This window comes from Mobula hypostoma, chromosome 12 (assembly GCF_963921235.1).
Source record: "Mobula hypostoma chromosome 12, sMobHyp1.1, whole genome shotgun sequence".
Taxonomy (NCBI): domain Eukaryota; kingdom Metazoa; phylum Chordata; class Chondrichthyes; order Myliobatiformes; family Myliobatidae; genus Mobula; species Mobula hypostoma.
In genome coordinates this window covers 19,186,180-19,211,528 of record NC_086108.1, presented here as the reverse complement: position 1 = coordinate 19,211,528, position 25,349 = coordinate 19,186,180, and the positions used below count along the sequence as shown (strand labels likewise).

The 25,349-nt window shown below is 42.3% G+C and overlaps 1 protein-coding gene across 1 annotated transcript in view; it reads left to right on the top strand.

Moving 5' to 3' along the window:
- Positions 1–25,349, top strand: part of LOC134355120 (LIM homeobox transcription factor 1-alpha-like) — a 331,663-nt gene that overhangs the window by 6,881 nt on the left and 299,433 nt on the right. Inside the window, exon 2 of the mRNA XM_063064873.1 lies at positions 5,626–5,812. Coding sequence (XP_062920943.1) covers positions 5,626–5,812 — 187 coding nt within the window. The remainder of the gene's footprint in view (positions 1–5,625; positions 5,813–25,349) is intronic.

The window sequence follows — 25,349 nt, the reverse complement described above, 5'->3', positions numbered from 1 at the left end:
TACACCCTTTACAATTTTGTAATCCTCTATAAAGTCATTCTCCACCCTTCTACATTCCAATTAGAATAATCCAAGTTTACCCAATCTTCCCCTATAACTACAGCCGTCTATTCCACACAGCATCCCGCGAATCTCTTCTGTACTCTCTCACTGCTACCACACCCTTCCTGTTCTGTTGTGGCCAGATTTGTACATAATGCTCCCTGCAGTCTAACCCATGTTTTGTAGAACTGCAACATGACATCCCTACTCTAATTCACAATGCCTCAGCCTATGAAGGCAAGCATATCAAATGCCCTTTTCACTGCCCTATTCATGTGTCACCACTTTCAGGAAACTATGGACTTGAACCCAAGATTTATCTGAACATCAATGCTCATAAGGAGCCTGCCATTCACCCCACCAGAATTTGACCTTCCAAATGCATTAATTCATACTTATCTGGCTTAAATTCCATTTCCTATGGCTCCACTCAATTTTCCAGATGATCTATTTATTCTGCTAATTGCTTAGAAAACACCATTGTTTTGGTTAAAACATTATTTAAAATTAATATTGTTATTTAAAAAGATAAATGCCATTTCCCTTCACCTTGTAAAACACTATAATTGTTAACATCTATGTAAAAGAGAGTGAGAGAGAGAGAAAAGTTTCAGTTCGCATTCTCATTCTAATTCATTTTTAATGACCATAAAAACTTATCTCCTGAGAGAAAATAAAAACCTTAAAGGGAGAATGGTTAGCATGTTGAGGGGGCAAAGTTTTTATCTCTTCTAGTCTATAGTCAGTCATTGTTCAGAGGACCAAGGATCCAAACTGGCACTGAAGAATTGTTGCATTGTTACTGGTTCTATCCTTTACATATGCTGTTAAACTGTGGGTTCACTTAGATGGTACAAAGACACCATGGCAGTGTTCCATAACACCCATATAGCAGGAGTGTTGGATACCCAATGAATTGTTATCCACAAAATTACATTATCACCGAGCTGCTTTTGGGAGCTTACTATATGCGAATTGACTCTGGCATTTCCTACTTTACAACAGTGTCTGGAAAAGGCTTTTTGGATGGGAAGGTAGGATTATGGGGTATGCTGGAAAGGCATTGGTGGAAATAGTTTCCCCATTACAGTACTTCAGAACATCTCCTTCTTGAAGGAAGAGAGTTATTGTGCAAACAATGTGAAAAGGGAAATAGAAGATCTAATAGTATTAATACAGTACACCCTCCAACTTGCTCTCTGCAATGCATGAAGGATGAGTTAGTAATATATGTAATGTCTTTATTTAGCACACACCATTTTCACTCTTTAAAACACTCTTCCTATCACAGTTTGTTTACAACTTAAGAGATTGAACAATTCCTCATGGTGATCCGTTTTAGAAGACACCTCAAAATATCAAATATAACGATTGTGAAAGAGCCCCATATGCTCCCTATAGCACTGGTGTGGTCCGCTTTTGTTAGCATCCTCTGCTTAAATATATATATTGCCCGTGAGATAGGATACAGGAAGTTTGAGAGCATATAAATAATTTTAAAGATTGCGAAGCTTGGCTCAGCTCTACAAAGCTCCTACATGCTCACTAAGAACCGATTCTTTCTCCATAATATAAATCTGGTTAAGTTAAAAACAGGGTTCATGAATGTGCTGGCTGGTTAAGAACATAAATTAAAATTCCAGCCATTGCTCATCTCATGATATGGGAAAGTGGGTTTATAACTAAAACCATAATTTAAGGATCAAGACTTTCAACCTAAGTATAGTGAATTTTTACACAAAATATCATTTATAGGAAAGGTTTGCTTCAACAGGTCCCCAAGCTCTGGAACAGTTACGTTATTGAAGATATGAGTTAGACAGAGATTGCTGTTGTTTATAGTTGCCTTTAAGATTACCAGCAATTAATGAATTTGGTGGCATGCACACAACTTTTGGGATTTCTACTCAGATTTAGAATCAGGTTTATTATCACAGATATATGTTGTTAAATTTGTTGTTTTGTGGCAACAATACAGTGCAGAACATAGAAGTTATTATAATTTACAGAAATAAATAAATACTGTGAAAGAGGAATAACAAGACAGTGTTCACTGTTCATGGAGGAACAGAGGAGAAGAAGCTGTTCCTAAAATAGTGAGTGGGATCTTTAGGTTCCTATACCAACTCGCAGATGGTAATAAAGAGAATAGGATGTTGAGGGTCCTTAATGATGGATGTTGCTTTCTTGAGGCACTGCCTCTTGAAGATATCCTCAATGTTGAAGAGGGTTGAGCCCATGATGGAACAGGATGTCTACAACCCTCTGCACTCTCTTGCAATCTTGCACATTGGAGCCTCCATACCAGAATACTCTCCACTGGACATCTTAGAAATTTGCAAAAGTTTTTAGTGACATACCGAATCTCTTAAAGCTCTTATTGAAAAAGAGCCACTAGCATGCCTTCTTCACGATTACATCAATGTGTTGATCCTTAGATAGATTTCCAGATATATTGACAGCCAGGAATGTGAAGCTGTTCACCCTTTCCAACACTGACCCCTGACTGAGGACTGGTGTGTGTTCTTCCAACTTCTCCTTCCTGAAGTCCACAATCAATTCTTTGGTATTGCTGATGCTGAGTGCCAAGTTGTTGTTGTGACACTGCTCAACCAGCTGAACTATCTCACTCCTGTACACCTCACTCAGCACCGTCTGAAACCTGGCCAACAACTGTGGTGCCATCGGCGAATTTATAGGTGGCGTTTGAGCTGTGCCTAGCCGCATAGTTATGAATATATAGAGAGAGCAGAAAAGTGGGCCAAGTATTCTTGAGGTGTGCCCGTATTGATCCTCATTCAGGAGGAAATGTTTTTACTGATCTGCACTGACTGTGGTCTGTGAATATTAAATAGTATTATCATGTTAAGCAATAAATTATCACAGAAGTGATGTTTGCCATTTTGGTTTGATAATTTCTATACATTTCCATTGGATCAACATTCTCATAAGTGATTAAATATGGCTCAGTATCCCCCCTGTGGTTAGCTGTCTGTGCCTGGTTCAAGGAAACCCGCCAGCCGATGGGTCATGGAACCAGATTAACACATTAACTCAGAAGACAATTGATGATACTTTATGGTGAAATGATACTATACATTCTACAAGTCTACATTATACATTGCATATTGCATAGTACACAGAAATCAACATCAGAAAAATGTGTCTTACATTATAATAGTTCATGGCTAACAACTTTAAGTAGATGGTACCCACAGACAGTACAAGGAAAGCTGACTCCTTCCAATGAATTATATTGTGACACTTGAACACACACACTCATCAATCTTCTGTGTGTGATTTGTATAAACCTTTGTGAATTGTGCAGCTATTGAGCAAGTTGCTCTCTCTGTTGGGAAACTCTACTCCATTCTGTGTACAAGACAGGGATGGATGATGTAAATGAGTTAATTACAGAATCAGGTAGAAAAGACTGTGGCAAAGTTATAGCCATTAAATATTAATTTCACTTTTCTGTCTTTCACATCAGTCAACAAGTACATTGTCTTCCTATGCCCTTAGCTGTGCACATTCCTGTTGCCCACTATGGCCTTAGCAATCCCCTCTATCTGATTATGCATACTGTATATCATCAATATGTATTAGGGTTCAGTGTGTCCAGGTTGGGCAAACACATGCCCATGGCATTCACCATATCCTGTATCACCAGATGGCACTATTGTATGGCCTATCTGCACCGGCCAGGGGAGTCACTGTACTTAGGTTATATTGAACAGAACCCTTGTATGATATTGATTAAGTCTTGATCTCATAGCCTACTTTTCCCATTATTGTGTGCCTGCATTATAATACTATATACTGTAGTGCATTCTGTTGTTGTTTTTACCACTTTAATCTGCTGATGTGATGAAATGATCTGTATAGATATGCGCAGAACAAGTTTTATCACTGTATTGTGGTACTTGTGACAATAATAAACCAATTTACCAATTTAGATTCTGGACATGGAGTAGAGGGAAAGACTGTCTCCTCACCTGTCACTGTAAATTCGGCAAGTTACTGGTGAATGAATTTTTCTCACTGTTTTCTGTTGAGAATTTGCTTTGATTTTCAAGCCAGATTTTGTGGGAGGAGTACATACGTATGATACTGTGTGCAATAGTTGTGTCAACATTGGTGTCTTCTGTTTAATGATTTCCTTGTATATCTCTGCTTACTGAGAGTTTTTACCTGAAATTAACATGCATGTTTGAATATGGAGCTGTGTAAAGATCCACCTAAATGTTTGTACTGCAGAATAAACATGAATGATTTTCCAAGGCCTGGAGCTGGCTTTGAATGTAGCCCAGACTGACTGGATGAAAGCCTTCTCTGTAAGCACCATGAGTATTCCTAGCAGTTCCAGCAGAAACATCTTTTGTCAGCTTTCTCAGGCTGTTGTAAAATAAGGAAGGGCAATTTAAACAGATGATTATAATGCCTGTCAACTGATATCTGTGAAACAGGACATTGCTCTTGCATGTGGGACTGAGCTGTGCATTGACTGCTGTGTTTTCCTGCATTGTAACTAATATTACGTTTGCAAAAATACCTCAACAGCTGTGAAGTTTTTTTTGGATATCCTGAGATCTGCAAAGTTGCAAATTATTTCCTTAAAGTATCCTTCTTACCCTAATCAGCAGAGAACTGAGGTGGTGTGGGAATAGAATGTACAAGAGAGGTCCTGCTACTGATCTAGAAAATAAAGTGAAGAGAGATTCATCATGCAGTTTCATAGATAGAATGTGTTTTGTCTGTAAGGTTTCTCTGAGCACAACTGTATGATATGACTTAGAGTTTTAATTTTAATTATGTATTTATTATTAGTACACACAATTCTCAAAACATTCAATGGATGCATATTAAGTGTATCATTCTCTCTCCTTCCCGAAGACATTCACCCATCCCTTCATTTAAAACTACTTCTCTCCTATTCTGTAGCTCTCTATTTCTTTCATTACTGCATGAATCAAATGGCTTCTTCCACTGAGGCATGTCCCTACCCTTGCTTCTCTTCCACTTTCTCTCTCCATTACCAGTCATCCACCAATCTCTTGCTCTCTCTCTCTATCCATCTCTATCTACTTATATAATCTATCTTTTGATACAAAATATATATCATTTCAATCTATTTAACTATCTTTATACCAAATTACCAGTTTATCTGTTCAGTTATCTATCTATCCATATAGATATGCAATCTGTCTCTTATCAACCTATATAATCTATCAATCTATCTTTATATAACATATGTTTATCTATTTCTTTAAGTGTCAATCTGCCTGTTTATTTATCTATCTTCCTGTGTAATGTTTCTTTCTAACCTATCTATGTAATCAATCATTCTATTTATTTAGGTATGATATATATGTTTATCTGTCTATCTATTGATTCAACTAGCTAGCTAGCTATCACTTCATCTCAATCTCCTTTCTTTCCTTGTTGCCCTTGTTACACCATATACACAGCCCTTCCCACCATGGTTTGGTGTCGATAATCCATATCCCAGACATTTTACCTGTCAAATGGCGGAACGTGTGGTATAAGCAGATTCAGGGGATTTCTGCTGTCTTTTCTCTCCAGGGCCCAGTGGAAAGGAGAGGGCAGTCTGCGAGGGCTGTGATAGGGTGATCCTAGACCGGTTTCTTCTGCGGGTGAATGACAGCTTCTGGCATGAGCAGTGTGTGCAATGTGCTGGGTGCAGGGAGCCCCTTGCCACCACTTGCTACTACAGAGACAAGAAGCTTTACTGCAAGCATGACTACGAAAAGTAAGTGAGAAACAATCTGCTCTCTAAATAAAGAAAAACGTAAACCCAGCCCCTGCACCCCCCCCAGCTTTTTATAAGAACTAATGTTCCCATGTTTCTGTGTGTCCCATCTCCATGTTCTGTTATCACAACAAGCAGACCAGGCAGACCAGCTGTTGCTTAGTCTCTCTCAGTGCCTTGCTTGAACCTCGACTGACAGCAGCCTCAAAGGGAGTGACTCCCCTCCCACTGTGCCACTCTCTCTGGGAGAGAAGTGGAATGACATGCCTGAGATGGAGTAAATTGTCGGCATTTAGTGTTCACTACCACTCGCTTTCTAAAGATTTCATACAGTCAATGGTGCAATGTCTTAGAATGTGACAGGTAATGCACAGAGTCAACGCTGCCCATGTGCAGGAATTGCTCCCTTGTTTAGCTGGATTTATGAACAGTGGCAGCAAAATTCCCAGCATCACTTACTCAGTGCTTTGTGTATGTTGCTATGTTTTCTGCTGAATTGAAGATGTTTTGTTTTTGTATCAAAGATCAGATAAGTCGAGTGTGAAAGATTCACTAAGACTAGGGTGCAGTGGATCTTGTCAACGGGTTTGTTAAAATAGCAATATTGATGCAAGGTGGTGGCTCACAGTGTTGTGAGCGGAATTCTAGGTGTGAAACATTTGGCAGCACGATCAGCAGAACCTGCACCCACTGTGAACCATCTTGAATGGGATGGTCACTTCTGCCATTGTGAATGTAGGTACAGGCAATGTTAGGTAACAGCAGAAGTGATGCTTTCTCTCACTGAAGACATGAAAACACTGAGATGTGTGCAGTACTGACTATCTTCAAGAGTGATGTAGGGTGTGAAAACTGTTAGTGCAGTTGCAGGTTAATTTACTCATTTTGAACTAGGTGCTGTGAGATTAGGGATGTGGATTGTGGGGAGATAACAAGGACTGGGGAGGTGATCTGTTGGTAGTGTTCATCACTCAAAATATTGTGAGCAGCTGTAAAACAGATGATACTCTTCAAGGTTGTAGTTCTCAATGCTCCTGTCTGCTGGCTTTTAACGTCAAATGCTGTAACCGCACTGAAGTAGCAGCACTAACAGGTACTCCTGTGGCATTGTGTACTGTAATTCAAGTAATGAATATTTATAATCATAGGAGTATTATATCATGAGACACATAGTATATTATTGTGCTGCTGAGAAAAGATTGTGTTTAAATTGACCTGCTCTGCAAAAGTCACAAAGTCTAATGGCCGGGTTTAAGGTCTGCTTGAGGCTAATTGATACTGAGGAAAGTTGGTGCGGAGGCAGCTGCTTGTAACTCCTTACACCGATTCATTGGAAGTCAGCATGAAGTGACTGGCTTTTCTTTTCGCACGCTGGAACACCCTTGCCAACTTGGACTCACTTCTCACCTCAGAAATGAGCTACTTTTGCAATCTGAAATGTGGTGAGTGAGTACTAGGTCCACAGGGGGAGGTATCAGTCCAGGCCACTGCTGCCAAAATGTGCGGTCAGAGGTGCCCTTTTCACCCCACTCAGCCTTTACCCTATTGAGTTTGATGATGCAAAACAAAATCAAGTGGAATTTTAAAAACCACTTGCTTCTCAGGAATTTAGTATCACCAGAGAGTCCAGCATTTATTGCTCATCCTGAACTACCTCTTAGCAGAGTAGCTTCCTTCAGCTCTCAGAAGTCTTTTAAACGTCAACTACATTGAGAGGTCTTGAGTCACCTTAGGGCCAGACTAAGTAAGGAGTCCAGAATTCCCCTGCTAAGGGGCATTAGACAACTAGCTGGTTTTCATATTGATCTGATAGCTTTTTGTTCATTCAAAGGATGTGGGCTTTTCTGATTAAGCCAGCATTTGATTCCCTATCCCTTGTTCCCTTGAGAAGGTGATGGAGAGCTGCTATCTTTAAACATTGCATTCCTTGAGGTGTTGGTATATCCCTGCTGCTAAGGAGGGAATTTCTTCATTTTGATCCAGTGACAGAGAAGGAACAGCAATATCGTTGTGTTGTGATTGGTATCAAAAACTAGCATTTTTTAACATGTTAGATTAGTAACTGAATTTAAGGTCCGCAGCCAACTGCCTTGGTGGGATTTGAACGTGCGTCTCTGGGTTGTTTAGCACCAAAGCCTGTAATCATGACTGCTGGCTCACAATTCCCCTTTGACACTTGCACCAAAGACAACTTTGCCTCTGGAACTCACTCAAAATGTAGTCACAGAATGTAGTTTGTTCTGGTATGAAACTGGAAGTATCTGCAGCCCAAACCAGGCATCACACCACAGTGAGAGCTAATCCATCTCCACATAAAGGATGCTACTAACCGCATCCAGCACCACCAGCTTGCATTCCTCATTGCCTCCCTGGCTACATCCCCTGTAGACAGAAGCTTAACAAAACAAAAAAAAACAAAGTAAGTGTATAGTGGGGCCTTCCATCGGCCATTCAATCCAAATGTTCTCTGCTCCACACAAGCTCCTTCCCTTCCTACAACAGGTCACCTTATCCGCAGTTCTTAATTTCCTTGCCCTGACCTTTCTCCTATATGTATTCCCCATGAAGTTTTGTGTAGGTTCTTCAGAATAAAAAATGTGCAATAATGCAATTTTAACTACACTCCCTTTGTCCGCGATTTCAACAAGAGTTGGAGGAACATCAGCACCTTTACTAGGAAGCAAACAGGAACAGATAGAATTCTGATACTGCCTGGAGTTTGGCCCAGACCTCTCCCAAACCTTGCTGTTCTTGTCAGGAGATGTCCTCGTCAGAAGCTACCTGACTATGTAGTTATGCTACAGTCATTGGTGACACATCAAGTCTCCTCAAACTCCCAATGAAATAGAGCTGTTGTCATGCCTTCCTTGTGATTACATCAATATGTTGGACCTAGGATAGACCCTCAGAGATGATGATACCCAGAGATTTGAGGCTGCTCACCCTTTTCAGTGCTGACCCCTTGATGAGGACTGATGTGTGTTCTGCTGACAAACCCCTTTCTGAAGTCCACAATCAGCTCCTTGAGGGCAAGTGCAAATTTGTTGTTGCAACACCACTTAACCAACTGATCTATCTCAGTCTTGTAAGTCTCCTTGTCATTACCTGAGATTCAGCCTTGTCATCAGTGAATTTATAGTTGCCATTTGAGCTGTGCCTAGCCATAGTTGTGTGTGTAGAGAGAGTAGAGCAGTGGGCTAAGCACGCATCCTTGAGTTGATTGTCAGTGAGGAGGAGATGTTATTTCCAATCCACATAGACTGTGGTCTCCAGGTGAGAAAGTCAAGGATCCAGTTGCAGAGAGAGGTACAGAGGCCCAGGATTTGAAGCTTGTTGATTCCTGAAAGTGAAGCTGTGATTCAAAAGGGTGGATGGATGCTCTTTTCTAATGTAGTGTAGTGTAGTGTAGGTTGAGATCAGACTTAAACACATTGATTTGGTCACATTTTGTGGAGGATGGAACCAGAGACAACTACAAAAGAGCAGATGCTTCATAACATGCTGGGCACTGCACATAGCACAATAGGTAAAAAATGGAATACTGCCTCACGTGCACAGTGACAACCGCAGATGGTGTGGGGGAGAAGAATTACAGGTGATAAGCTTTGTTGAGAGAGGATTGTTCATCAAAGTTCAAAGTAAATTTATTATCAAAGTATTGTACATATATGTTACCATAGATAACTCCGAGATTCATTTTTTTTGCCGGCATGCTCAATAAATCCTTAATAGAATAATAACCATAATAGGATCAATGAAAGACTGCACCAACTTGGGTGTTCAAACAGTGTGCAAAAGACAACAAACTGTGCAAATACAAAAAGAAAGAAATAATAATAAATAAATAAGCAATAAATATTGAGAACATGAGATGAAGAGTCCTTGAAAGTGAGACCATACGTTGTAGGAACATTTCAGTGATGGGTCAAGTGAAGTTGAGTGAAGTTAACTCAAAGAAATAGTGAAATGTATTAGGACATACAGGCTGGTGGATTAAATTTGAAGTGATAGTGGGACTATGTGGAAGGGCTTCTTCTGTTCCTTAGCTTCTCTAATGGCATGTGATTTTTAGTTATTTCTTTAGTTCCTAACCAAATATCTGCAAAATTACCACAGGTAATAGATACGTCAACAAAACTACCTCTTTTATGTTCCTGTACACCCACATTTTTTGTGGCCTTTTATCTGTTAATTTGAGTTTTTTAAAGATCCTTTCAAGTGTTTGTATTACAAAATAAATATGATTGACAACAGGAATTCTGCAGATGCTGGAACTTCAAGCAACACACATCAAAGTTGCTGGTGAACGCAGCAGGCCAGGCAGCATCTGTAGGAAGAGGTGCAGTCGACGTTTCAGGCCGAGACCCTTCGTCAGGACTAACTGAAGAAATTTGACCATTACAGACGGCGAAGTAAGTGTCCTGAAGGTGTGGAAGGGTCTGGGATAGGGACACCAAGTACCTCCTCATGGTGGAGAGAGTCGCCTTCAGAGCTTGACGGGAGAAGCGGCGAGAGGCAGAGTCCTGACGAAGGGTCTCGGCCTGAAACATCGACTGCACCTCTTCCTACAGATGCTGCCTGGCCTGCTGCGTTCACCAGCAACTTAAATATGATTGACTTGCCTTTGAAAAGAAATACCCCATTCCGTCCCTTTCAATCTAAGCTGGTGTATTCACCAATGTCACAGCTTGAGGACTGTGCAGTTTTTCATCAATGTCCATCAGTGCACATGGCTGTAGTTGTCTGTCCTGGGTGGCAGCCAGGGAAGGATAGATGAAAATAGGATTTACATCTGATATTGCTTGGAGTTTGCAAAAACTTCTTGCTATATCTCCCAATGTCTACTGAAGTTACAACAAGTGATTAGGAGAGCTCTGTGGAAATCCTGGATGAGGAACTCAGTGAGTCATGCAGTGTCTATGGAGGGAAATGGACAGTTGATATTTTGGGTTGAGACCATTCATTGGAACTGAAAGAAACAGGGGGGATAGCCACCATAAAAAGGTGGAGGGAAGGGATGGAGCAAGATGATAGGTGAAGGGAGTGATAGTGGGCAAGGTAAGAAGCTTTGAGGTGATATATGGAAGATAGAAAGGGGTGAAGAAAATGGAATCTGAAAGGAGATGATAGTGGATCGTGGAATAAAATAATGAAGGACATAAGGAGGGAAACCAGAGGGATGAAAGTGTGGGCGATGGACTGATTGAGAGGATATGGGAGGGGAAAAAGAAGAGGGGAGGGGAAAAAGAAGAGGTGATGGGGACCGCTAGGATAAAGGTAAACAAAAGATGGAGGGAAAGATACAGAAGGGAGTTGTAGACAGGAGTTTGAAAAATCAATGTTCATGCCATCAGTTTATTGACTACCAATAAGAGGGGCTAATCCTCTAATCTGTGTCTAGCCTCAATTTAGCAGTAGTAGAGGCCATAGACAGACATCTTGGTGATGGTATGGGAAGTGGAATTAAAATGGCTGGCCACCAGGGTTTCCTGGCTGTTCCAGAGGATGAAGTGAAGGTGCTTGATGAAGCAATCCCCACTCTGTAATGGACCTCACTGGGAGCACCAGGTGTAATGGTTGATTCACATGTGAAAGACTGCCTCACCTGGATTAGCAGGGAGGGAGGAGTGGACAAGGGAACCACGGAAAGAGTGATGTCAGCAGTGAGCAGAGAGTTGCGGGGGGGGGGTGGGGGGGGGAGATGAGTCCCATGATGGGATCCTGTTGGAGATTGCAAAATTTGCAGAGAATGATATGTTGGATGCAAAGGATCAAGGGGAAACCTATCCCTATTCGTCTTTGTTGTGTCTCTGTGGAAATCCTACCTTATCCTGCCAAAACGTTATCTTCAAATCACCCTTACATATTTAAATACTCCTTCTGTTTCTGCATGAGTTGTTTCAGACTCTGGTCTCCACTGCAGACTGTGCCCTGGAACTCCCCATGATATCTGCCCACCCAGCAGTAAGGTCATAGTATGCTTGAAAGAAATAGTGTCACAGACCATGGAATTTTTCACTTTAGAGAATCACTGCATGCCCAAGGTACTCAGCACTCCAAACGCCCAGTCACTCAACCTCACCAGAATGCTGAGGAGTTGTGGCCATATGGAGACGTCCATCAACCTGGGCCAAAACCTCAGGTGCAATGACACCCATGGTCCTGTTAATTTGCATTAATATCCTGTATCCATGGTGACTGTGATCAATGGCAGGCAGACTGTGCTGTGTTTTTTCTGATATTGCTGCAATTACTTAGAATTACTTTAAGCCTAGTTTAAATGACTGAATTCAGTCAATTACAGTGGAGCTGGACACATCTGTATTGCTTCGTTTGACTGTGGCTCATACATTTTATATCTGAATGGCAGATAAGAGCAGCCAATTGAATCCATTTAAAAAAGGATTAAGGGCATTAAATTAATCAACTAAGAATTAGCTTCATTCTTGACACATCTCCTCCCTGCTGTGCTAAAAGATGCCACCTTCCAGACATCAATTGATTCCTATTGATTATCTTGATTAATTGCACTGATTCAGGAGAGAGTTCATGTTCAGGTATATATGTTCAGCAGTTTGATGACTTGGGGTTTAACAATTTGGTAAAAATTGGGTCAGTGACTGGAGGGAAAGGCAGATTAGGTAGAAAAGGCAGTTTTACTTCTCAGCCTTGGCTAGACATAATGAACCATTGAGCTCTTGTTTGTTCCTTCACAGTATATTTTTGACCCGGGCTTTATGAGTAGTTTTGTTTTTTGTTGCCTTTGGTATCAGGTTTCAGAGTCATACATTTCTGTCTGGTTACTGTTAGTGATTCCTCCCAGGATGGTGGCAATATATCCATTCCTTTCATGCTCAGCCCCAGGAAGGCTGAAAACTGAATGACTTAAGAGGTGCAAGATTAATGGCATCCCCGGGACGTTCCAGAGAGTAGCAAAGAAGATGGACAGAAATTAGAGTGATTGTTTGGCACCTAGTTTGGGTCCCTAAGACATGTTGATTGAAAGAGATGAGGTATTGTGGCTGAATCAGTGAGTAAGGCAGTCACTATACTTCAAGCTGGGAAGCTAGTAGACCCACAGCTTCTTGATGCCAGAGACAATGGTTCAATCCTCTCCTCCGGTGCTGTCTGTGTGGAGTCTGCAGATTCTCCTTATCACTGTATGCTTTCCCTCTGAGTCCTCATCAAAGAAACATGCATATTGGTAGTTTAATTAGCTGCTGTTAATTACTCCTATTTCTGGGTCAAATCTGGAGATAAGTTGATGAAAATGTGGGAGAACAGAAACTGGGGTGAATGTAAATGGGTAGCTTAATGAACAGGGATGTCAGTGGGCCCAAGGGCTTTCCTTGTCACTCTATGACTAAGTAGTGTGTGTACTTCCTTGTCACTCTATGACTAAGTAGTGTGTGTACTTCCTTGTCTCTCTATGACTAAGTAGTGTGTGTACTTCCTTGTCTCTCTATGACTAAGTAGTGTGTGTACTTCCTTGTCTCTCTATGACTCTAAGAAGTGTGTGTACTTTTCACTTCAGCAAATATCAAAGTGCTTTACTGCAGGTGAAAGGCTGAAGACAAGAGGACGATGTTGCTTTGCAGGAAAGCACATATTTGTCAGATACAAATATTAACGTATAGTAATTTTATGTCTTGCACTGAACTGCTGCAGCAAAGCAACAAGTTTCACAACATACTGTGTGTCAGTGATAATATATAATTCTGATCCTAAGATTGGGACCAAATGAAAAATACAACAATGACCAGGCCCAACCAACGTAGGTCTTACACAGTGAGCAGTAGGACAATGAGGAGTGTGGTAGAACAGAGGGATCTGGGAATACAGCTCCGTAATTCATTGAAAGTGGCATCACAGACAGACAGGGTTCTAAAGAAAGCTTTTGGCACATTGACTTTCATAGATCAAAGTATTGAGTACAGGAGTTGGGATGTTATGTTGAAGTGGTGATGCCTAATTTTGAGTATAGTGTGCAGTTTTTGTCACCTGAGAAGATGTAAATAATATTGGAAGAGTATCGAGAAAAATTATAAGGATGTTACTGGGACTGGAGGACCTGTGTTATAAGGAAGGATTGAATAGGTTGGAACTTATTCTCTAGAATGTAGAAGATTGAGGGGAGATTTTTTCTTTAGAGGTTATCCACTTTGGTGGCAAAAACAGGAAAACAGATTAATATCTGAATGGTGGCCGATTAGGAAAAGGGGAGGTGCAATGAGACCTGGGTGTCATTATACACCAGTCATTGAAAGTGGGCATGCAGGTACAGCAGGCGGTGAAAAACGCGAATGCAAGAGGACTCGAGTACAGGAGCAGGGAGGTACTACTGCGGTTGTACAAGGCCTTGGTGAGACCACACCTGGAGTATTGTGTGCAGTTTTGGTCCCCTAATCTGAGGAAAGACATCCTTGCCATAGAGGGAGTACAAAGAAGGTTCACCAGATTGATTCCTGGGACCGCAGGACTTTCATATGATGGAAGACTGGATTGACTAGGCTTATACTCATTGGAATTTAGAAGATTGAGGGGGGATCTTATTGAAACATATAAAATCCTAAAGGAATTGGACAGGCTAGATGCAGGAAGATTGTTCCCGATGTTGGGGAAGTCCAGAACAAGGGGTCACAGTTTGAGGATAACAGGGAAGCCTTTTAGGACCAAGATTAGGAAAAACTTCTTCTGTGGAATTCTCTACCACAGGAAACAGTTGAGGCCAGTTCATTGGCTATATTTAAGAGGGAGTTAGATATGGTCCTTGTGGCTAAAGGGATCAGGGGGTATGGGGGGAAGGCTGGTACAGGGTTCTGAGTTGGATGATCAGCCATGATCATACTGAATGGCGGTGAAAGCTCGAAGGGCTGAATGGCCTACTGCACCCATTTTCTATGTTTCTATGAGGGGTACAGATAGGGTAAATGCAAGCAGGCTTTTTCTACTGAGGTTATGTGAGATACAACTAGAGGTCATTGGTTAAAGGTGAAAGGTAAAATATTTAAGATGACCAGGAGGGGAAACTTCTTCACTCAGAGGGCAGTGAGAGTCTGGAATGAGCTCTCAGTCCAAGTGGTGGATGTGATTTCAATTTCAATTTTTAAGAGGTTAGATTCGGTACATGAATGGGAAGGGTATGGGGGGCTATAGTTGTGGAGCAGGTCACTGGGACTTGGCAGTTTAAGTAGATCAGTATGAACTAGATGGGCCAATGGGCTGTTCCTGTGCTGTAGTTTTCTCTGACTACAGCAGTGACTTAGTGATTCTTCCTTGCAGAACTGGCCCAATGTTACAAAATAGTTTATTACCATATAATTTTGATGAATATGAACAAACATTATCCTTTTTGAAATCCTTGGGTGAAAGCTCATATTGATCCAGCCACATTGAAAAAAACAATTGCTTTTAGTAAACTGATGACTTGTTCAAGCACTTTGCAGCTAATGACGTAAGGAGTGAGTACTATTACAGCAGTACATTGCATGTGACAACCTGTCAGCTTTTGTGCTTGCTGACCAATAGTAAGCATACCATTTTTACAGTGCGGGAGTAAAAGCAGTATGGAGAACACAGGTTCCCACCACGAGTCTGCTGTGCAGGTCATTTTCTGCTGTTTACAGCGTGTGTGGAGAATAGGGTGGAAAATTTGTTTGCATAATTCAAGCAGCTTGTGTGTGGTGGTTATAATGATGTTATCAGCTTGAGTGTGAGAATTTATAGATGTTCCCATAAGACCAATAAACTCTACATTAATGCTGCAATTAAGCAACCAGTTGGAAAGAGCCAGAAGAAGTCAGTCAGTCTGTAAAATGGAGGTTATAAACAGGGAGCAAACAGCAGTGAACACAGAGTTGTTTAAAACTAGGTTATCATCATCGTTCTTTGTTACCTAATCAAAGTTTAAAGTTAATTTATTATCAAAGTACATATATGTCACCATATACAACCCAGAGTTTCATTTTCTTGTGGGAATACTCAATAAATCCAATAACTATAATCAATGAAAGACTGTACCAATAAGGTGGACAACCAGTGTGCAAAAGACAACAAACAGCAAATACAAAAAGAAAGAAAAAAATTGAATAATAATAATAATAAATAAAGAGGAAAAAATATCGAGAACTAAAGATGAAGGGTTATTGAAAGTGAGTCATAGGTTATGGGAACATTTCAGTGATGGGCCAAGTGAAGTTGTGTGAAATTATCCCCTCTGGTTCAAGAGCGTGATGGTTGAAGGGTAATAACTGTTCCTGAATTTGGTGGTGTGGGTCCTGAGGCAAATATTGCTTCTTCCTGATAACAGCAGCCAGAAAAGAGCATGACCTAATGTTGAATTATTCGAAACATTTACGTAATTCACTGGTGGAACTATTGAGTGAAAGAAGCAAAGTAACTGAGAGGAGGGTCTTTAGCCATGTATACTAAATTGAAAAGGAGAAGAATGAGGAAATGTTGTAAAGGTTGTAATGGGTTGACTAGCTTTGGCTTCATTAAAACCAGAAGGGCGAAGATGAACATGTCTCTTTTCTGTATGAAATTGGGTGAGAAGCACTGAGTATTCATTGTAATTTCAACCTTGTGGCAGAAGAAAGATGTGGGTGTGGTACTGAGGTGGTAGGAAAACTAAAAAGTAAAAAGCTGTTGACTTGCCTTCACAGATGCTGCTCATCCTGCTGAGGGCTTCTAGCAGTTTGTTCCTTTCTTGAAGCAGAGGCAATGGAGAATTCCTGCCTCTTTTTGAAAAGTATCATGAAACCTGTAACACAGGGGAAACACAGTGGCACAGCTTGTAGAGGCGCTGCATTGCAGTTCTAGTAACCAAGGTTCAATCCAGACCTCAGGTGCTGTCTGTGTGGAGTTTGCACATCCTCCCTGTGATTGCATGGATTTCCTTTCCCCCTCATCCTAAAGGTGTGCAGGTTGGTAAGTTAATTAGTCTGTAAATTTTGGTAGAATCTGGCTGGTCATTGATGGTGATGCAGGAAAATAAACTGGAATAGGATAGGGTTAGTGTGAAAAGGGGAACTTGATGGTCAGCATGGGAGATGTTGTACCAAGGGGCCTGTTTCTCTGCAGGATATCCCTATGAATCTATCCTTACAGGAGCAACATGACAAACCTCAATAAGCTATTTCTGATAATGCAGCGCTCCTTCACGATCATACATGTGATGCGTTTGTTTTTTAAGCAATTAGCTCAGAGGCAGGAGTGCTACCAAATGAACCAGGTGGCATCTCAGGATTCACGTCAAGCAGCTGGACACACGACCTGTGAATACTGGATGGAGACTGAGTAATGTACCCATCTACAGGAGCCCTATTTCTACTGAGTGCTTTCCCAAAATGGGACATGATTGAATGAGGGAAGTTGCAGAACGGACGGTTCATTAGTCGTTTTCTGGCAAACAGACCGGTTATTTGTGTCTCGGTAGAGGCTCAAGCATCTAGTCAGGGCTACTGTAGGAAGGGTTTCAAGCAAATTTTGGTTTAGCAAAGCATTTTATCAAGTGTTGGCAATTCAAGTGGATTGATGCAAATTTATATAATGTATACTTTATTGTTTATTGTCAGCTTCATTGTCATGTGCACAAGTATGGTGAGGTACAGTGCCATGAAACACTTGTCCGCAGCAGCCTCATGGGCAACATAATATAAATTATACACAACTACAAAATATAGTATAAGACTAGATCAGGGAACTATCTGTATAATGTATGGGAATATTGGTGCCTTGCGTTGGAGGGTGAGTTATTAACAAGGGTCAAATGATGCAGATTTCAGTCTGTTTGATGGCATTAGAAAACTTGTCTTTAAACAAATAACTTAGAGTAAATAAGCTCACATTTGTTAGGATATTACCATCGAGGTAGGGCTTTGCTCTTTGGAGAGAAGGGGGATAAGAGGAGACATGATAGAGGTATACAAGATATTAAGAGGAATAGATAAGAGTGGACAGCCAGTGCCTCTTCCCCAGGGCACCACAAGAGGACATAGCTTTAAGGTAAGGGGTGGGAAGTTCAAGAGGGATATTAGAAGAGGGTTTTTTACTCAGAGAGTGGTTGGTGCATGGAATGCACTGCCTGAGTCAGTGGTGGAGGCAGGTACACTAGTGAAATTTAAGAGACTACTAGTCAGGTATATGGAGGAATTTAAGGTGGAGGTGGGTTATATGGGAGGCAGGGTTTAAGGGTCGGCACAACATTGTGGGCCGAAGGGCCTGTACGGTGCTGTACTATTCTATGTTCTATGTAGTTCATATATTAATAGCATGAAAATCTTATTTTGCATATACCCAACACTAAGCTGTAAAAAAAATCTTAAGAATTACTTTGTCTGAAAGTTGTTAGAATAACACAGGAAGCATAACCTTAAAAGCTGGCGATGAACTTTTGTGTGGGTTTGAACTTTCTGGATGCTTGGAGACTTCCTTAACTTTATAGCACAGGTTCACGTGTGAGATAGATTAAGTGACTTAGTTAGCCAGTGCTCTCGCTGAGCCTAATCGTGCAGCTCTGCATTGCCAAGATGGAGGTGATATTTTCATTGGGAACTTGTGGTTTGAGTCACCAGGCTGGCTGTTCGGAGGTCTGGATGGGGATGGATTTGCCAGCTGCTGTGGGGCTGTAGGCACCTTTTACTGGGCGGGAACGGAACATTTACTCATGCTTCTATTCCAAGGCCAGAACCGCAACAACCTGGGACTGGGTGGAGCCAAGCAGAGCTGAGATGGCAGAGCAAACCCACTCCCTCTCTCAATGAGTCAGTGGAGGGAATGAAATTCCCTGTGGGAATGATGGATAATGGAAACAGTAGTGAGTGTCTGCAAGAGCGAAACCTCCCTCATAATGCGGACCAAAATAGAAAGTCACCTCCAATACAAAGCCATCACAACGACAGGAGCCTTGTACAGTTACCGAATGGATTGAAAAGCCATTGTTTTCCACTGGCCTGTCTCCGACCTCAAGGAACGTCACGGTGGTATCAATAACCAGGGCCCTACACGGAGTAGTGTTTGTAAACACCGCGCCCACCCCCTTCTCCTCTTCATTCCCCTGCAGGTCCGTGGAACAGGTGATACAGGACCCGCTTTCACCAGACAATGCATTTGGCAAACAGGAGCCAAGCCATGCTTGGGAGCAGCATTAAAAAGTAACGAGTGGCGATGTCATTTGAGCCGCGCAGGGTTGTTTAAGTGGGCCGTATTACCTTTCCGAAGTCGGTGGCATGCAGCTGAGCTTCAGTGAGCAATTCAAGCCTCACGTTTCGCTTTCCACAATGGGACTATTGTCCTTCGCCGAACAACACAGTGCAGATCCAACTGAAAATCAGTAAACACGCAAATATCGTTCTGATAGAAAATTAATTTGTAGATACTTCTGGGGGAAAAGCTGTTTTGTTTGGAGGAGGATGAGTGAGTGGGGGGGGGGCTTGCACAATGACGTGGTGGTGGTGGTGAAGAAAAAACTGGGCAGCCTACTCTGAACGCATTCCTAATGTTCCTTCATTGGAGAATGGAGGAAGAGCCGAGAGATTAAAGAATTAGTTTGAAAAGCACCTGACGTTCAGGAGCCTTGGCTCAGACTGGGCTTAACGGTTGACCCACGGGGAAGAGAGTCTTTACGCTGGGATCAACCTGCCTCTCCACTTATCAGAATTCACAGAGAATATTTTTAAAGAGTTTTTAAAGGTTGTTAGAAATTTAAAAAAAAACAAGAGCAATCTGTGATTCAATACTGAAAATTGTGGGAGCAGGTTTGTGAAGGAAACTTCTTCCTCTAGAGTTCTTTGGAGCTGAACGTGTCAGTTCAGTAATCAGACTGCAAAAGGGTATTTCCTCCAATAGAAGGCATAGTCTCTGGTCTCTAGGCTCCCCTAGTCTCTCTGAGTCCAGACTGAGCCCCATATTTCATTACTGTGGAGAAGACAAACTCCCCTGGTCTCTCTGAGACTTGAGGTCCAGATCAAGCCCCATATTTCATTACTGTGGAGGAAACAGACTCCTCTGGTCTCTCTGAGTCCAAACTGAGCCCCGTATTTCATTACAGTGGAGGAGACAGACTCCCCTGGTCTCTCTGAGACTTGAGGTCCAGATCAAGCCCGACTGTGGAGGAGACAGACTCCCCTGGTCTCTCTGAGACTTGAGGTCCAGACTGAGCCCCATATAGTCATAGTCATACTTTATTGATCCCAGGAGAAATTGGTTTTCGTTACAGTTGCACCATAAATAATAAATAGTAATAAAACCATAAATAGTTAAATAGTAATATGTAAATTATACCAGGAAATAAGTCCAGGATCAGCCTATTGGCTCAGGGTGTCTGACCCTCCATGGGAGGAGTTGTAAAGTTTGATGGCCACAGGCAGGAATGACTTCCTATGGCGCTCTGTGTTGCATCTTGGTGGAATGAGTCTCTGGCTGAATGTACTCCTATGCCCAACGTTTTCATTACTGTGGAGGAGACAGACTCCCCTGGTCTCTCTGAGGCTTGAAGTCCATCAAATCTATGCAAGCTCTCAATTCGCTCTCATTCCCCAAATAATTTTCCCCGTAACTTTTACTCCCCACATTCCCATCAACTGTGCATAGATTCTACCGCCCACCCACACACTCAGGGCAATTGACAACAGCCAAATAACCTACCAATCCACTTGTCATTGGGGTATGGGAGGAAAACAGAGCAACCATGAAAAAAACCATGAAGAGAATGTGTAACTCCACATAGTCAGCACCTGCAGTCAGGATCACTGGAGTTGTGCGGCAGCAGCTTTTTCAGCTGCACAAACGTTGAACAATGGCATTGTTCACCCACCTGTGCCCACCCTGAACAATGGCATTGTTCACCCACCTGTGCCCACCTTGAACAATGGCATTGTTCACCCACCTGTGCCCACCCTGAACAATGGCATCGTTCACCCACCTGTGCCCACCTTGAACAATGGCATTGTTCACCCACCTGTGCCCACCCTGAACAATGGCATTGTTTCAGAGGACTGGAAAATTGGAAATGTCTCCCCACTCTTTAAGAAGGAGAGGCAGACAGAAGAAAGGAAATGAAAGGCCATCTAACCTGACTTCAGTGGATGGAAAGATGCTGGAGTCCGTTATTAAGGATGAGGTTTTGGGGTACTTGGAGGCACATGATAAAATAGGCTAAAGTCAGCATGGTTTCCTTAACAGGAAATCTTGCCTGACAAATCTGTGGGAATACAGTGAGGAAATAACAGGCAGGATAGACAAAGAAAAGTCAGTGGATCTTGTGTACTTGGATTTTCAGAAGGACTTTGACAAGGTGCCACACATGAGACTGTTAAACAATATAAGAACCCATGGTACCGTATTAGGGGAAAGGCACTAGAATGGATAGAAGACTGGCAAGAAGGGAATAAAGGGAACCTTTTCTGGTTGATTACCAGTGATTAGTGGTGTTCCGTCGGGGTTGGTGTGGGAACCGCTTTTTTTCATTTTATATGTCAATGATTTGGATGAAGGAATTGATGGCTTTGTGGCCAAACTTTTGGATGATTCAAAAATAGATGGAAGGGTAGGTAGTGTTGAGGAAGCAGGGTGTCTGCAATGTGTATGTGAAGGACAGATTGGGAGAATGGGCAAAGAAGTAAGTGGCAGTATAGTCTATACTGTATGGTCATTGTGTTGCCCTTAAGGCATTTATTTGACTTTGTTGGGTCTATGCTTTAGATAATTTGTTTGTAACTATTTTCTAGTTAAAGTTAAAAGTTGATAATTATGTTACAGTTTAACGAAGGTAAATTCATTGTCTATGGTATATCGCGGCGTGATGACGTCACCTCTGGTTTCGCCGCGTCTTACGTGTAACTGCGGCTCGGAGAAGGTGTGAAGGTGGGTGCTCTGCGTGCAGCGTGATCGTGAAGAGCTCCGTTTCTGCCCACAAAGAAACATTATAGAAGCAACGCCGTAAGTTCATAAGAATGTATTTGAAGTAAAAATATTAACGCGGTTTCTGTTAAGGATGCGGCTGTTGGGGCGGCTTTTCAATTTCAGACGCGGGGTGGGCTCGGGCCCGATGGCGGTTTGACGCGACCCCCTCGCCCGCTACTCGGGGCGGCTGGAGACTCTCGCTAAAAGAGAGCGCGCCTGGTTTCCAGAATGAAACAGACGCTGTATATGTTTGTATTTTTTTATCAACAGTTTTCACCATACGATGTTAATGTGGAAGAGTGCACAGTAAATGCAACCTTACTACGACTCTGCCTTCATTGGCTCCTGTTTAACTTGGTGATTAGTCAGAGTTTCAACACACTGCACAAGAGCTCTACAGTCATCCACGTTGATAGAAAGAATAAAGACCTGGACTATTTTCTAAATGGGAGAAAATTAAAAAATCAGAGGTTCAAAGTGACTTGTGGGTCCTCGGTCAGGAATCCCTAAAGGCACATTTGCAGTTTGATTTAGTAGTAAGGAAGGCAAATTCATTTTGAAAGGGCTAGAATACAAAATCAAGGAAGTAATGTTGAGACTTTTAGAAAGGCACTGGTCAGATCACACTTGGAGTACTGTAAGCAGCTTTGGGCCCCTTACCAAAGAAACAATATGCTGGCATTGGAGTGAGTCCAGAGGACGTTCACGAGAATGATCCCAGGAATGAAAGAGTTAATATGTGAGGAGCATTTGGTGTCTCTGGGCCTGTACTCCCTGGAATTTAGAAGAATAAGAGGGGATCTCATTGAAACCATTTGAATATTGAAAGGTCTGGATAGAGTGGATGTAGAGAGGATGTTTCTTGTAGTGAGGGAGCCTAGGATGAGAGGGCAGTCTCAGAATTGAGGGACATCCATTTAGAACAGATATGAGGAAAATTTTCTTTAGTTAAAGGGGGGTGAATCTGTGGAATTCTTTGCCCCAGATGAGGCTGTGTAGGCCAAGTCATTGGGTATATTTAAGGTGGAGGTTGATAGGTTCTTGAGAGGGATAGTAAATTAGCCATGATGGAATGGCAGAGCAGATTCAATGGGCCAAATGGTCTGATGCTGCTTCTAGGTCTTATGGTTAAACCTGGAGAAAAATCTCTGGGGCATCAAAAGAAATGCTCTTCCCTGCCAACAGCCCAGCATGTTTTTATCTTATTGGTTGTCGAAGGTTGGTAATAATGAGGTCAGCCAACAAGCATCTTATTGGATTAGAAATGGATGGTGGTATGGTTAAGGTAGGCCTTCGTGTGAGCCAGGAGATCATGTGACAAAACTTTCAGGAATGTCTTAATTTGTAGTTAGCAGTTCCAGCTTACAAATGGGGGAAACCTTGTTGGTGATATTAAGTATCCATAATATATCAGAGGAGGACCCTGTACCTTTAAGCAAGAGGGCTTTCTCTTGAACTGCATTGAATCCCAGGCCTCATGAGGTTAAAGTTCCATTTAACATCCTTTACCATACTTTAACATACTTTAACACCCGACACTCCCAACACAGCATGCATGATTTAGTCTCTTTCCAGCTGCAATCAAAATTGGAGGGGTGAACTGTGTGACCCCATCTGTGGTCAGCATGATTCTTGACAATTCCCAAGTCTTCTAGTGGCAGGAAGAGATGTTCATCTTTACCAACAATGTAACATTAAAACTTGACCTGTTCCTGAAACTTATTCCGATTTGACCGATGAATCCTTACCCTGGCGTCTGTCCAAAAACAACACAGGAGTGAGGAACTTTCCTTTCCCCTGTTTCCTATGGGAGTCTCCTTCACCTGATTGGCTGCACCCAGGTTGGACATCCTAGATGCTTATTGTCTTCCCATTCCAATGGGGAGTGTGAACCTACCTCCTCATTCCCAACTGGCTGCTCGCTTGACTGTTCCTCAAACAGCCTTACCACTTTCTGATATTTTGATGAATTATAGATGCAAGAAAATGTAAACAGTAGACTAGATGTCAATTGCACTGGATCCCTCTGTACTTTGATTCATTCCTTGCGGCCACAGGGGAGTCATTGAAGTTTGCAAGGCCCATTTTTCAGCTTCATGTTTACTTGCTCGATCCCTCCCTTCTCCACTCCTGACCCTGCCTTCACAGACAAAATATAATATGGAAAGTACTGTACGTTCCCTAGCTCCACAGGGATCAGCATGTCAGAGAAACCTGCCTGAACACAATGATCCCCACTCATTACCTTCTCCGACTCATGGCTGGGCACACAGCGGCCTACAAATGGGGTCTTAGGAGGTCAAAGGCAATGCCTCAACTTTCATAGCTGAAGCATGGAAATCCATCGCCGTAGAAACAGGTAGTAACTGTAACAAAAGAGATCTGCTGCATGGCACTGGCTTTGATTGAAAGGCTTCTTTGTGTAAGTTCATTTTGAAGGGGTTCAGGAAGATTAAGATAAAACCCACTATATTTCGCTTGGAAGCTGTTTCCCTGCCAGCCCGTCTCTCCCTTTCATAATTGTCTGTGTTTTAAAGATGAAAGCTGAACAAGTAAAGGACCAGCCTTTTTGCTGGGCTGTGCTTTTGGGAGCAATATGCTCCGTGTTATTGGCGGGTTGTTGCGGGGTGTTATTACAGAATGATAATCAGTTTTTCTTTTTATAGGCTTTGGTAACCATTCCGACCATCCCAGAGTTACATTTATGTGGCAACAGTTAGGAAGCGCATTCAGAAAATTATTTTTCATTTCCCAAGCTGCATTGGGTCTGGTGAAGAAGGCAGTGAGATGAGGCCATCAATAAATTACCAGGCACAGTCAGGGTCTCTCAACAATCAACAGTGAGGGCAGTTGTGGGTGCAGATCTGATGTCCCAGGGAGTTTGAGTGAGTGAGCTATTCAACCTAATATTAGAATACCGGTGGGGCCCACTGGGTCCATGCCAGCCAGCTCCAGCACAGCAATCCCATTCAATCCCATTTTGCCTGTCTTTACCGGCACACAATAAGTTCTCTCTCACCAACTTCCCTTTTATTTTTGTTCAAGTGCATCCTGAGGTAATCTACAGTTTTCATTTAGCCTACCATGTCACTCATCTTTGTGATGTGGAGGAAATAGAAATGCATGGGGTAATGCATGTGGTCACAGGGAGAACATGCAAACTCCACACAGACAGCACCAGAGGACAGGATCATACCCTGGTTTCTGGAGCTGTGAGGGAGGAGCTGAGAGCTCTTGTGTCTGGATGAGGTCTGCAAGATGGGAAGCAGACTGTAGTGGGATTTGAATGCAAGCATGTGATACTAATCGGGGTGTTTCTGGGTGGGGAGAAAATGTTGGTGGGAGATGCAATGGTGCATCAAGCAAAAGGAGGTAGACCAAGCAGTGGTGAGCACTGCACAAGTGTTGCCACGTAGCATAGCTACGTCACTCAAAGGACTACACTCACCTCACAATGTAGGGGGCACAGCCTGAGTGTGAGTGGGCAGGAAACTTTATTAGGTGGGTTACAATGAGACTGGTTAACAAGGCAGGTTACCCAATGTGACGAGTTAAAGACTGGACACTTGTGAATTGCCTTTTAGAGAAACAGGTAATTGAAAACAGGGCAGTGAGACAGGTCACAGTGAGTGAC